Source organism: Choloepus didactylus, chromosome Y, assembly GCF_015220235.1.
Source record: "Choloepus didactylus isolate mChoDid1 chromosome Y, mChoDid1.pri, whole genome shotgun sequence".
Classification (NCBI taxonomy): domain Eukaryota; kingdom Metazoa; phylum Chordata; class Mammalia; order Pilosa; family Megalonychidae; genus Choloepus; species Choloepus didactylus.
The window spans coordinates 3508298-3521237 of record NC_051335.1 but is presented as its reverse complement, the minus strand read 5'-3'; the positions used below and the strand labels follow the sequence as shown (position 1 = coordinate 3521237).

The window sequence follows — 12940 nt, the reverse complement described above, 5'->3', positions numbered from 1 at the left end:
CTATGATTTTTGTATGTTTCAGTACTGATTTGGGATCTGGAAATGTTTGAGTTTCTTTAATTTCATAAGCTTTGTAGTTCATTTCTCAAGTCAACTGTCTAACCTGGGTTCTCTTTCTCTTCTCAGTATTCTGTTCCCAGAAGCTGGCGCCTAACACAAACAGACTTTTCTTTTTTTTTTTTTTTTTGTTTTTACAGATGAGCCTCTCCTAATTAATATGATCTGTGGGGTTGTGTCAGGAGTGATATCTTCTACTACAGCCAATCCCACTGATGTGCTAAAGGTAAGAGAGATCTGGTGGCATTGGGTGTACACAGTGTGATGTGAAAAGAGCATGACCTTTGAGTCAGACTTGGGTTCAAATCTCTTGCCACTTTTCAGCCGTAGGGACTTGGGCAAATCACTGAACCGCTTAAGCCTCAGTTAATGAAATGAAGTGAATTCAGTATTTATGGCATAGTGCTCTTAAGGATTAGAGATAATATATAAAAACTGCCTCTCATTGTATTTAGTAGGTTAATAAATAATAGTCAATTTATTATGCTATGCATTAATCCAGTGGTCTTCAAACTGAATTATGCAAACCCCTATAGGTTCTCAAAGACTTCCCAAGGAGGATGTAGTTTTAAGGGAATAAATTTCCAGATCTCTTCTTTCCATTTGTTCTCTTTCCTGAAACTAATTTGGGTATGAACCAGTGTTTACAATAGCCCTTTTCCCAGTTTACAAAAGAAAGATATATCTCCCACCCATTCCACGTCTTACTATGGTATGTTGCTTTGTGGTATAAAAACCTGGGGTACTGAATGAAGGATAATTCAAAGTATAGTTTTGGGGGAAGCTGCCTTTAATACTTAACCAAGTGCCTTAACTCTGTAGTGCCTCTGTCTTTCCCTCTGTTATCAGTATTTCTGTTCAGGGTGAGATTTAGCTTTAGAAATAGTATATTTTGGCCTGTGTTGGGATGTTCTAAATTCAGAATAGCCAGAACAGTATAGGTTAGTGGTGCTGATTTTTAAAATATTTAACTGGAATGTTTTCTGGGGCTAGTAGATTTTTTCAAGTTGCAATGAATAAAAACTCATGGGAAAAAATTACATGATTACGTTCAGATTTCTGTTAATTCATATAATGAAACATTTATTTTAGTAATATTCTTCATCTTATTTTATCTCATAATGTAAATAAATATTTTCTACTTAGTAACTTATTTAAACATGGTGAATTAAAGGCATGAAATATGTGATTAAAGTGTGTGACAAGATACCAAGTTTTAATTACTTGAGGGAATGTGAGAAAGAAGTAAGAGAACAAATGCTTTATTTATTTGAACACTGTAGAAATCACAGGTGGCTAGGTTAGTGAGGAGAGATCTATTTCAAATCAGCAAGTGTTGAGAACTGTGTGACTTGAAAAACAGCACGTATGAAAGAAACCTTTGGTGGTTGATGTAGAAAAGATATGGAATGATCTTTTTGGACTAAAATGAGAGTAATTTGGCTACAGAATTCTGTATCACTTTAGAGTTACAGAACAAGTGTTTATGAACTGAATTGACTATATCCTAAAACTCTGGAATATTTTCAGTATAATTATACTTGTTAGAGTGTGCTTTTCAAGAATAATAATACTTAACTCCCTAAAACTTCTTTTCTTATTCACCTGGATTCTGGGCTTACCTGAAATATCCTTTTCACCATTCACTTCAATTTCCTGTCCCTCTAACATGTCTGGCAAAATTACAACCATTGACCAATGCTACCATTCACCTTTTCCTTTCTTATGCCTAGGCAGGAATGAGTGGTGCTAGGGGGAGGGGGCAAATCATAATCTTAGACTGTGATGGTACAGATAAATGGTTTATAATCTCAGTTGGGCTTTTTAGTCTTTTCATTGATCTTTGGATGGCTCCTTCTATCCTCAGTAATATTTTAAACCTTCAAACCTTCTTTTAAGTCTTCATCCTGCTCACTTTCAGCAGACAAGCCTACCTCCTATGGCCTCACCTTCTACCTCTCAACTTCTTGTCCTTTCCACCCCTTACATATAAACTTATATACATCTATACCCATCCTTACCTTGTCTGTACTCTTCCCAAAGAGAGATTCCCTGGACCTTCCCTATTATGCAATAGAAGATACATACAGAAAGGTGAAGACCTTCGAGGCACAACTCAACTAGTAATTATAGAGCAAATCCCAAAGGATGCTATAGGCTACAGTTCCACCACATCATTTATCTCCTTCTAGCCATTCCAACACCCCAGCATCCAAAAATATATATAATTCTATAAAGTTTCAGTATTCATAGACCTTTGTTAAATCTCATCTTGTTTGTTGCTCACTTAGTCTCTTTCTTCATCTTCAGGGGTGTCTAGGCAGTGACCACCCTAACATGTTCATATTGAAAGGGGGTGTAGACAGTATGGGGAAGGGGGCTGCATCTGATTGTTGATTTTAAAAAGGCTGTGGCCTTTGGGTTTTAGGACTTTTCTGGTATAGGAACATTCTGGTGGATTTAAGTTTCTGAAAGATAAAACTTATTGAGTGGATCTTTGATAGAATCTCAGGTAGGGACCTAGGTATTTGGTGACTACTTTTGGTAAGGGCATGGCTTACTGTGGCCATTTGGGATGTCTAGCTAGAGCTTGCGTAAGAGAAACCTCCAGAAAAGCCCCTTGACTCTATTTGGGATCTCTCAGCCACTGTGACCTCAGCTGGTTACCTTTCTTTCTCCCCCCTTTTTGTTAAGAAGGCATTTTCAATTCCTCACTGCCAGAGCCAGGCTCATTCCTGGGAATCATGTCCCACATCGTCAGGGAGATTCATTCCCCTGGATCATGTCCTTCGGTGGGGGTGGTGGTGGTGGTGGTGGTAATGAACTTATTTCCTGAGTTGGGCTTAGAGAAAGGCCACTCTGTACAACAAAAGAGGTTCCCTGAGGTGCCTTTTAGGCGTAATTATAGGAGGGCTCAGCCTCCTATTTACAACCTTAAGTTTCACAAGAGCAAGACGCAAGTTGAGGACTTGATTTATTAAAGTTCCTAACTTCACTTAATATATATTCTATCCCAAGATAAATGGTCAGTTTCTTACATTATCTTCACTTACTTGTACAATCATCATCATTCTCAACTTTAATAATTATCATAACATAATACATCCCAGAGCTCTTATCAGCTGCTAATTATTCATCCCTAATATTAGTGTATAGTTGGTAAGATATTCCTGTTAAATACAGTCTTTAATACGTAATGGGTAGTTTTTCCATACCCCTCCGTTGTTAACCCTCTGCACCAGTGTCATACCTTCTGAGCATATCATGCTAACACTTATATAGGTTTGTGGTGCTACTCTTTGGGTTACATGCCCTTAAACAACTATTTACAAACATATTCGTGTTCAATACATAGCTGATACTTATAATCCCATTAAGCATAGTCACCCCGACCATTTCCATTCCATTACGATCACCCTCCTTATCATATCTGTAAATATTAGATTATCATTACCCTTCACTAGCTTCTGACTGTCTCTAGGTCCCCTTTATTCTACATTATAAGACACTTATTTTACATTTTCCGCAGAGTTCACATTAGTGGTAATATACAATATCTCTCCATTTGTGTCTGGCTTATTAAACTCATCATTATGCCTGGGTTCATCCATGTTGTCATGTGTTTCACGACCTTGTTCCTTCTTACTGCTGCATAGTATTCCATCGTGTATATATACCACATCATGTTTATCCACTCATCTGTTGAAGGACATTAGGATTGTTTCTATCTCTTGGCAATTGTGAACAATGCTTCTATGAACATTGGTGTGCAAATATCTGTTCATGTCACTGCTTTCAGATATTCCTGGTATATACCAAGAAGTGAAATTGTTGGATCATAGGGTAACTCGATATCTAGTTTTCTGAGGAACCACCAAATTGTCTTCTATAATGGCTATACCATTATACAATCCCACCAGCAGTGAATAAGAGTTCCAATTTCTCCACATCCTCTCCAGCATTTGCAGTTTCCTTTTTGCTTAATGGCAGCCATTCTTATTGGTGCGAGATGAAATCTCATTGTGGTCTTGATTTGTATCTCCCTAATAGCTAGTGAAGATGAACATTTTTTCATGTGTTTTTTACCCATTTGTAGTTCCTCTTTGGAGAAATGTCTTTTCATATCTTTTGCCCATTTTACAATTGGGCTGTTTGTATTAGTGTCGTTGAGTTGTAGGATTTCTTTATATATGCAAGATTTCAGTCTCTTATCAGATACATGGTTTCCAAGTATTTTCTTCCATTGCGTTGGCTGCCTCTTCACCTTTTTGACAAATTCCTTTAAGGTTCAGAAGCTTTTGATTTTGGGGAGTTCCCATTTATCTATTTTTTCTTTCGTTGCTTGTGCTTTGGGTGTAAGGTCTAAGAAGTAACCTCCTAATACTAGGTCTTGAAGATGTTTCCCTACATTATCTTCTAGGAGTTTTATGGTACTGTCTTTTATGTTGAGCTCTTTGATCCACTTTGAGTTAATTTTTATATAGGGTGTGAGGTAAGGGTCCTGTTTCATTCTTTTTGTTATGGTTATCTAGTTCTCCCAGCCCCATTTGTTGAAGAGAGACTGTTCTGTCCCAGTTCAATGGATTTGGGGGCCTTATCAAAAATCAGTCAACCATAGATCTGGGTGGGGGTCTAGTTTCAAATTCTCAATTTGATTCCATTGATCAGTATGTCTAACTTTATGCCAATACCATGCTGTTTTGACTACTGTGGCTTTATAGTCAGTTTCAAGGTCAGAAAGTGTAAGGCCTCACACTTCATTCTTTTCTTTTTTTAAGAGTGTTTTTAGCAATTCAAGGCATCTTTCCCTTCCAAATTAATTTGATAACTAGCTTTTCCAAATCTGCAAAGTAGTTGTTGGAATTTTAATTGGAATTACATTGAATCTGCAGATCAGTTTGGGTAGGATTGACATCTTGACAATGTTTAACCATCTTATTCGTGAACATGGAATATCTTTCCATCTCTTTCAGTCCTTTTTAATTTATTTTAGTAAAGTTATGTCGTTTTCTGTGTAGAGGTCTTTTACATTCTTAGTTAAGTTTCTTCCTAGGTACTTGATTTTTTTAGTTGCTGTTGAAAATGGAATCTTTTTTTTGAGTGTCTCTTCAGTTAGGTCGTTCCTAGTGTATAGGAACATTATTCCCCTGTGAAGCCATCTGGCCCTAGGCTTTTATTTGCAGGAAACTTTTTGATGACTGATTGGCTCTCTTTGCTTTTGATTGGTTTGTTGAGGTCTTCTATTTCTTCTGTGGTCAGTCTAAGTTTTTCATGTGTTTCCAGGAAATTAGCCATTACCTCTAAATTATCTAGTTTGTTGGCGTACAGTTGTTCATAGTATCCTCTTATGAGTTTTTAATATTTCTTTGGGATCTGCAGTAGTGTTCCCCCTCTCATTTATTATTTTATTTATTTGGGTCTTCTCTGTTTTTGATGTTGTCAATCTGGCTAAGGGGTTGTCAATCTTGTTAATCTTCTCAAGAAACCAAATTTTGATTTTATTTATTCTCCCTATTGTTTTCTTGTTCTCCATATCATTTATTTCTGCTTTAATTCTTGTTATTTCTTTTCTTCTACTTGCTTTAGGATTAGTTTGCTGATCATTTTCTAGCTTCTTCAGTTGTTCCATTAGTTCTTTGATTTTAGCTCTTTCTTCCTTTTTAATGTATGCGTTTAGAAGTATAAATTTCCCCCTCAATACTGCTTTTGCTGCATCCCATAAGTTTTGATATTTTGTGTTCTTGTTTTTGTTCATCTCTAGATATTTAGTAATTTCTCTTGCAATTTCTTCTTTAACCCACTGATTGTTTAGGAGTGTGTTGTTTAACCTCCAGACATTTGTGAAGGTTCTAGATCTTTGATGGTGATTGACTTCTAGTTGTATTCCATTATGGTCAGAGAATGTGCTTTGAATAATTTCAATCTTTTTAAATTTATTGAGGTTTGTTTCATGCCCCAGCATATGATCTATCCTGGAGAAAGTTCCATGAGCACTAGAGAAGAATGTAAATCCTGGTAATTTGGGATGTTATTTCTTCTTGTTGAATTGTTCCTTTTATTAGGTATATTGTGTCCTTCTTTGTCTCTTATGACATCCTTGCATTTATAGTCTATTTTATCTGAGATTAATATTGCTACCCCTGCTTTCTTTTGGCTGTAGCTTGCATGGAATATTTTTTTCCACCCTTTCACTTTTAATTTCTTTGTGTCTCTGGGTCTAAGATGAATCTCGTGTAAGCAACATATTGATGGTTCATAAGTTTTAATCCATTCTGCCCATCTATATCTTTTAATTGGGAAGTTTAAATCATTCACATTCAAGGCTGTTACTGTGAAGGCAGTTCTTGAATCAGCCATCATATCCTTTGGTTTTTGTCAGATGTATTTCCTCTCTCTCATTATTTCCTTTAACATACCCTTACTAAAACTCTTCAGTTCTGTGGCCTTCTCCAGACTTCTCTCTCCTTTCTTTTTTCCTCAGCCGGTAGGCCTGCCTTTAGCATTTCTTGTAGGGCAGGTCTTGTGTTAGCAAATTCTCTCAGCATTTGTTTGTCTGTGAAAATTTTAAGCTCTCCCTCAAATTTGAAGGAGAGCTTTGCTAGATAAGGTATTCTTGGTTGGAGATTTTTCTCTCTCAGAATTTTAAATATGTCATGCCATTGCCTTCTTGCCTCCATGGTGGCCACTGAGTAGTCACTACTTAGTCTTACGTTGTTTCCTTTGTATGTGATAAATTGCTTTTCTCTTGCTGCTTTCAGAACTTGCTCCTTCTCTTCAGTATTTGAGAGTCTGATCAGAATATGTCTTGAAGTGGGTTTATTTGGGTTTATTCTATTTGGAGTTTGCTGGGCATTTATGCTTTGTGTATTTGTATTGTGTAGAAGGTTTGGGAAATTTTCCCCAACAATTTCTTTCAATACTCTTCCTAGTCCTTTACCCTTCTCTTCCCCTTCTGGAACACCAGTGATTCTTAATATGTTTTTTGCTTCATGTTGTCCATCATTTCCCTGAGATCCATTTCAAATTTTTCGGTTTTTTTCACCATTTATTCTTTTGTGCTTTCACTTTCCGACACATTATCTTTGAGTTTACTTATTCTTTCCTCTATTTCTTCTAATCTGGTGTTATGTGACTCAGAAGTCTTTTTAATTTGATCAATAGATTCTTTTATTTCCATAAAATCTGCTATTTTTAAATTTACTCTTGCAAATTCTTCTTTATGCTCTTCTAGGGTCTTCTTGATGTCCTTTATATCCTGAGCCATGATATTGGTGTTTGAGATTACTTCCTTGATTAATTGCTCCAAGTTCTGTGTCTCCCCTGGTTTTTTAATTTGGGCATTTGGGTCATCCATATCTTCTGGTTTCTTCATATGCTTTATAATTTTCTGTTGTTTTTGGCCTGTTGGCATTTGCTTATCTTGATAGTGTTCTTTTAGGATATATAGTCTTATTTAAATAATTATCTATAATTTGACAGAGCTACAGCTTGGTGGAGTGCACTTTCCCTGGCATACCAGCAGATTGCGCTCCTGAGCCACCTCTTACCGTCTAGCCAGTTCTTCCCAACTTCATCTGTGCAGCAAGTAGGGGCCCAAACCATGTGGATGGCCAATCAATCAGTGCACCAATTTTCCGTGTGCTGTGGGGACCGCCAGCCCTGTGGGTGGGGGGTGTGCCCTGTGCAGGTTGGCAGAGAAGACGGCTATAAGACCCAGTACTCCCAGCCATTCCCAGGGCTGCTGCCAGAATACCATGGGGCTGCAGAATGTGTCTAACCTTTCAGCTCAGATTCCCCACAGTCCCTCTCTTCCATGGGCCCACAAGTCCTTGGGATTGTTGTAGGGCTCCTGGGACTTCGGTGCGGCACTCCTGACTCCAGGCTGTGCACACCGTGGGTGTCCGCATAGGAGGAGTATGTGCCATCTCAAGCCAGCTGAATCCCCAATTCACTTAATGAGGCTCTTGGCCGCGGTGCTGCAAAGGAGCATCTCCCAGCCCACTGCAAAGATGGCTGCATGGGATGTGAAAACGATCACTTGTGCGATCCTCCGCTTGCTGCAGTGGCCTGTACCTGGCCCGGGGGCTCTTAGCTGTGGGTGTGTGAAGGGCTGTCACCCATTCCAGATGCTGAGGCAGGTGCCTGGGGCATGGAAAGCACTCCCCACCTCGCTCAGCTGTGGCTCCCGCTGCCGGCTCCCCTGGGTAGGACACCAACCCGCCTCCATACACAGTCTCACAGTTTCTCCCCCACCACTCAGCCGTGATTCTGGCTGTTTACCGGCAGCTTTCCGGACAGAAGACTCGCACGACTCCAAACACAGTCTCTTGGTTTCTCCAGGTACACAGTCACTATGGATATAGAAGTCCCTGCCCAGCTGATGGAATTCTGGAACCGCTATTCTGGAGCACTTTCTGTCTTTTATCTAGTGTTTTTCACAGAGGAGAATTTTGCTCTCTCTCTTCCTAACCCGCCATCTTGGATTCACCCCTTGGTAGTTACATTTTACAAGTCCCTTTTACTTTAGAGCACCCCTCCACTCCACACACACCCCTTATTTTTCCTTTGTGCCATTAACTTGTTAAAGAAACTGGATCAGCTGTCCTGTAGAATTCCCAAGTTCTGGATTTGTCTGTTTGCTTCCTGGTGGGGTCGAGTAACTTAACTTGTTCCTCTAAACCCTATATTTCTATAAATGGCAGACATCTGTGAAAGTCATACTGAATCATGTAAAGTGGTATATGATGTTTGGGTGTCCCAATCTTAGAGATGGTATATTGATCAGGGGATTCAGGTGTGACAGCCTGATTCCTCCATTGTCAAGTTTCCTATCAGCCTTCATCTAATGGTTCCATCCTTTGGTGAACATTATCTGAATCAGCTATTTCATTTAAGGTTGACAGTGGTGATTTTCTAATTCTATCATTCCTTCCACGTTTCTTAGCTAGAATTCTTTTGCAAGGAATAACTTTTTTCTCATTAAGTAGGCCTCTTTGGTTATTCTGAAATACAGCCAATTTTCTTTTAAGCAAGAGATGGAAATGTCAACCATTATTTCTGCTCACATTCCATTGGCAAGGACTTAGTTCCATGTGCTAAACCTAGCTGCAATGAAGGCTGAGAAATATAGCATCTAACTGGGGAGCATGTGCCCAGCTAAAACTCTGTTTATTACTGTTATTGAAGATGGGAAGAATAGATTTATGGGAACAAATAGGAATCTGCCACAACCACCCATATAATATCTATATCTACAGCCCAGCTCTACCAGATCATCCAAGCTAGAAACCTAGATCTTCCTATTATTGATTCGTCCACTTCTTGATTCTCCTTCAACAACCCATTTGCTTCTAGTATTGGATCAGGTACCAAGTTCTACAGATTTTACTTCATAAGTATTTCTCAAATCTTCCCCTTCCCCCTGATTCCTCTTTCAGGTCCTCCTCATCTCAGCAGCCTCCTAACTGTTCTCTTGACTCTAGTGTGTATTTCCTCAAACCATCTTCAGTCTGAACCTCTGTGGTATATCTAAATCCATATCTGACCTATTATTTGTTGCTTCTTTGCCTTTTTGCATGTAGCTCTCTTTCTGCCTGCATTGCCTCTTCCTCTTTTCCTGGTGAATTCATCCTTCAAGACTATGCTCAGGAAGAGGGTCTGGACTAGGGTGAGACAAGTGAGGCACTCCCCTCAGGCACAAAATGTGAGGGAGCACCAAAAAACTCAGTAATCAAGATAAATAATGCTTTAATGCAATATTTTGAGAAATCAAAATTAATGCAAAAAAATTCTTGCTCACTTTTTCTTATTTTAGATTCGAATGCAGGCCCAAGGAAGTTTGTTCCAGGGGAGCATGGTTGGCAGCTTCATCGATATATACCAACAAGAAGGCACCAGGGGCCTGTGGAGAGTGAGTACTTGTAATTCTTAGAATTCACAAAGAGTAGTTTTTATATAAAGCCATAAAATTGTGAACTCTCTTCTTAAACTGTTTGAGATTCTTGGGTAACCCAAAAATAAGGGAACAAGCTCTTCATCACCTATGAAAGGACCAGAAGTTATCAATGGTCTTTATTTCTGCTCATGTTTGGAAGTTGTACTTGTGGAAGAAGTTATTATATTATTCAAGGTAGCCATTTTGGTTTGTTCAAATTCACAGGGGATTTAGTTCACCAATATATTTTTTGCCGATTTTGAACTAACACAACAATGTGTGACTGCAAGAGTCTTGTGTGTTTATGTTCAAAAGTTATCTGAAAAAACTTTTTCCCCTCATAAAAAGAAAAAAAGGTATAGTATAAAATATTGAGAAAATACAGAAAAGTAAAAAGAAAAAAAATCCACTAGTTTCACCACCTAGAGATAATCACTGTTAATATTTTTTCATACCATCTTCCAGTCTTCTATCTATATTTTGCTTTTTTGTTGTAGTTGTTCCTATAACTTTTTTTTTAAAATTAAATTCAGTTTTATTGAAATACATTCACACACCATACAATCATCCATGTTATACAATCCACTGTCCACAGTATGATAACATAGTTATGTTTTCATCACCACAATCTATCTCTGAACATTTTCCTTACATCAGAAAGAACCAGAACAAGAATAAAAAATAAAAGTGAGAAAAGAACACCCATATCATCCCCCCATCCCACCCCATTTGTCCTTTAGTTTTTATCCCCATTCCTCCACTCATCCATACGCTAGATAAAGGGGTTGTGATCCACAAGGTCTTCACAATCACACTGTCACGCCTTGTAATCTACATTATTATATAATTGTCTTCAGGAGTCCAGACTGCTGGGTTAGAGTTTGGTAGTTTCAGGTATTTACTTCTAGCTATTCCAATACATTAAAATCTAAGAGGTGTTATCTATATAGTGCATAAGAATGTCCACCAGAGTGACCTCTCGACTCCATTTGGAATCTCTCAGCCACTGAAACTATTTTGTCTCATTTTGCACCCCCCTTTTGGTCAAGAAGATACTCTCAGTCCCACGATGCTGGGTCCACATTCATCCCCAGTAGTCATACTTTGCATTGCCAGGGAGATTTACACCCCTGGGAGTCGGGTCCCACGTAGAGGGGAAGGCAGCGAGTTCACCTGTCAAGATGGCTCAGTTAGAGAGAGAGAGAGGGCCACATCTGAGCAACAAAGAGATACTCAGGGGGAGACTCTTAGGCACCATTACATGCAAGTTTAGACTCTCCTTTGTGGTAATGAGCTTCATAAGGGCAAGTCCCATGCTCGAGGGCTCAGCACATCAAACCACCAGTCCCAGTGTTTGTGACAACATCAACAGTAGTTCAGGTGAGGATGTCCAACACATCCGCACCTTCCCCCAGATCCTTGGGGCTGGGGAGGGGGAGGCTGTAAATATATTTTTTATTATCTGCCCAAATTACTCTGGGATGTGTCACTATTTCACTCCAGCCTATACTAACCTACTGTATCTCACTTCCTATTCAAAGTTCCATGCAATTGTGGTGTTTCAACAAATCGACTGTAGAGTTGTACCGTTTAGAAAATTTAGATCCTGTACCAAATAGGTATCTATTCCCTTGGTCTCATATGGAAGTTGAAGTTTAAAAATACAATCAGTTTCAGCCTTTACCCTTTGGCCTGGCTTGCCCTGGTCTTAACCAGACCTGCTTCATTCATATCACTAATTGAAGTCTGGGCTGTTTTTCAGCTTTTTTTTTTTTTTTTTTTTTTTGACAGTGGCTGTATGCACTAATACTGACATTCATATCTGCCAAGCTCTAGCTCTAAGTTTCAGGTGTCTCAGAGATATGCATTGTTCCAGAGACCAATCAGGTTATACGCTAGGGGATCAGCATCTCAAAGTTTAGAGATAGGCCTTACAATTCAGGGATAGAGTTAACTGCTGTAAGAGCTTACAATCTAGGGACTATTACAGTTATTGTGTCCATGTTAGGCTATGTTCTAAGATTCAATTCTGAGTTTACACGTTGTAGTTAGTCCATAGTGGTGAGGCATCATCCCTCTCACCATGTTTTCTCCAACCGTTTTACTCCTATATATATATTTTCCTACAATTTTATAGAGTTATATTCTCATACCATACATTTATCCACAGTGTACAATCAGTTGTTCATGGTATCATCATAAAGTTGTACATTTATCACCACAATCAGCACTTGAACATACTGATTACTACAAGAAAAATTGTTTTTTTAAACAATAAGAAAAAAATGATAAAAAGAAAAATAACATGTCATACAATACAATATACTAGTAAGGACAGCAGATAACACCACTACCAAGAATCCCATATTCTTCCCCTATATCTCCCTCTCATATACATTTAGCATTGGCATATTGCCTTTGTCCTATAACTTTTTATCTTGTTTAATTAATGAAATGTAATGTTAACTAAGACTACCAGGAGAATATGAGAGTGGAATGAGAAATCCTTTAATAGACATTTAAATAAGGAAGAGAACTTTGCAACATCACTTCCACTTTGAAAAATTAAGTTTGTGAATTTCGAGTTGACTGAATTGTCCCCATGATATTTTATTTTCAATTTTAAATAACATTTAAACATATTTATAAAAATAAAATGCTCATTGTAAAAAATTTTTTAAAAATACAGTAAGGTATAAAAATGAAAATTAACTTCTCCGTTATCCTATCCTCAGATTAAGAACAAATATTTTGATGTATTTCCCTCTAATTAAAACAAATTGTGTGTGTGTATATGTGTGTGTATGTATACATACATGTTTTGGTTTGCTGTAGCTGCTGAAATGCAATATACTAGAAATGGGTTGGTTTTTACAATGGGGACTTACTAACTTACAATTTATAGTTCTTAGGCCATGAAAATATCCAGATTAAGGCATCAACAGGATG

At 38.1% G+C, this 12940-nt stretch overlaps 1 protein-coding gene across 1 annotated transcript in view; it reads left to right on the top strand.

Annotated features, from left to right (window-relative positions):
- Positions 1-12940, top strand: part of SLC25A14 (solute carrier family 25 member 14) — a 49360-nt gene that overhangs the window by 14541 nt on the left and 21879 nt on the right. Inside the window, 2 exon segments of the mRNA XM_037822801.1 lie at positions 198-283; positions 9872-9967. Coding sequence (XP_037678729.1) covers positions 198-283; positions 9872-9967 — 182 coding nt within the window.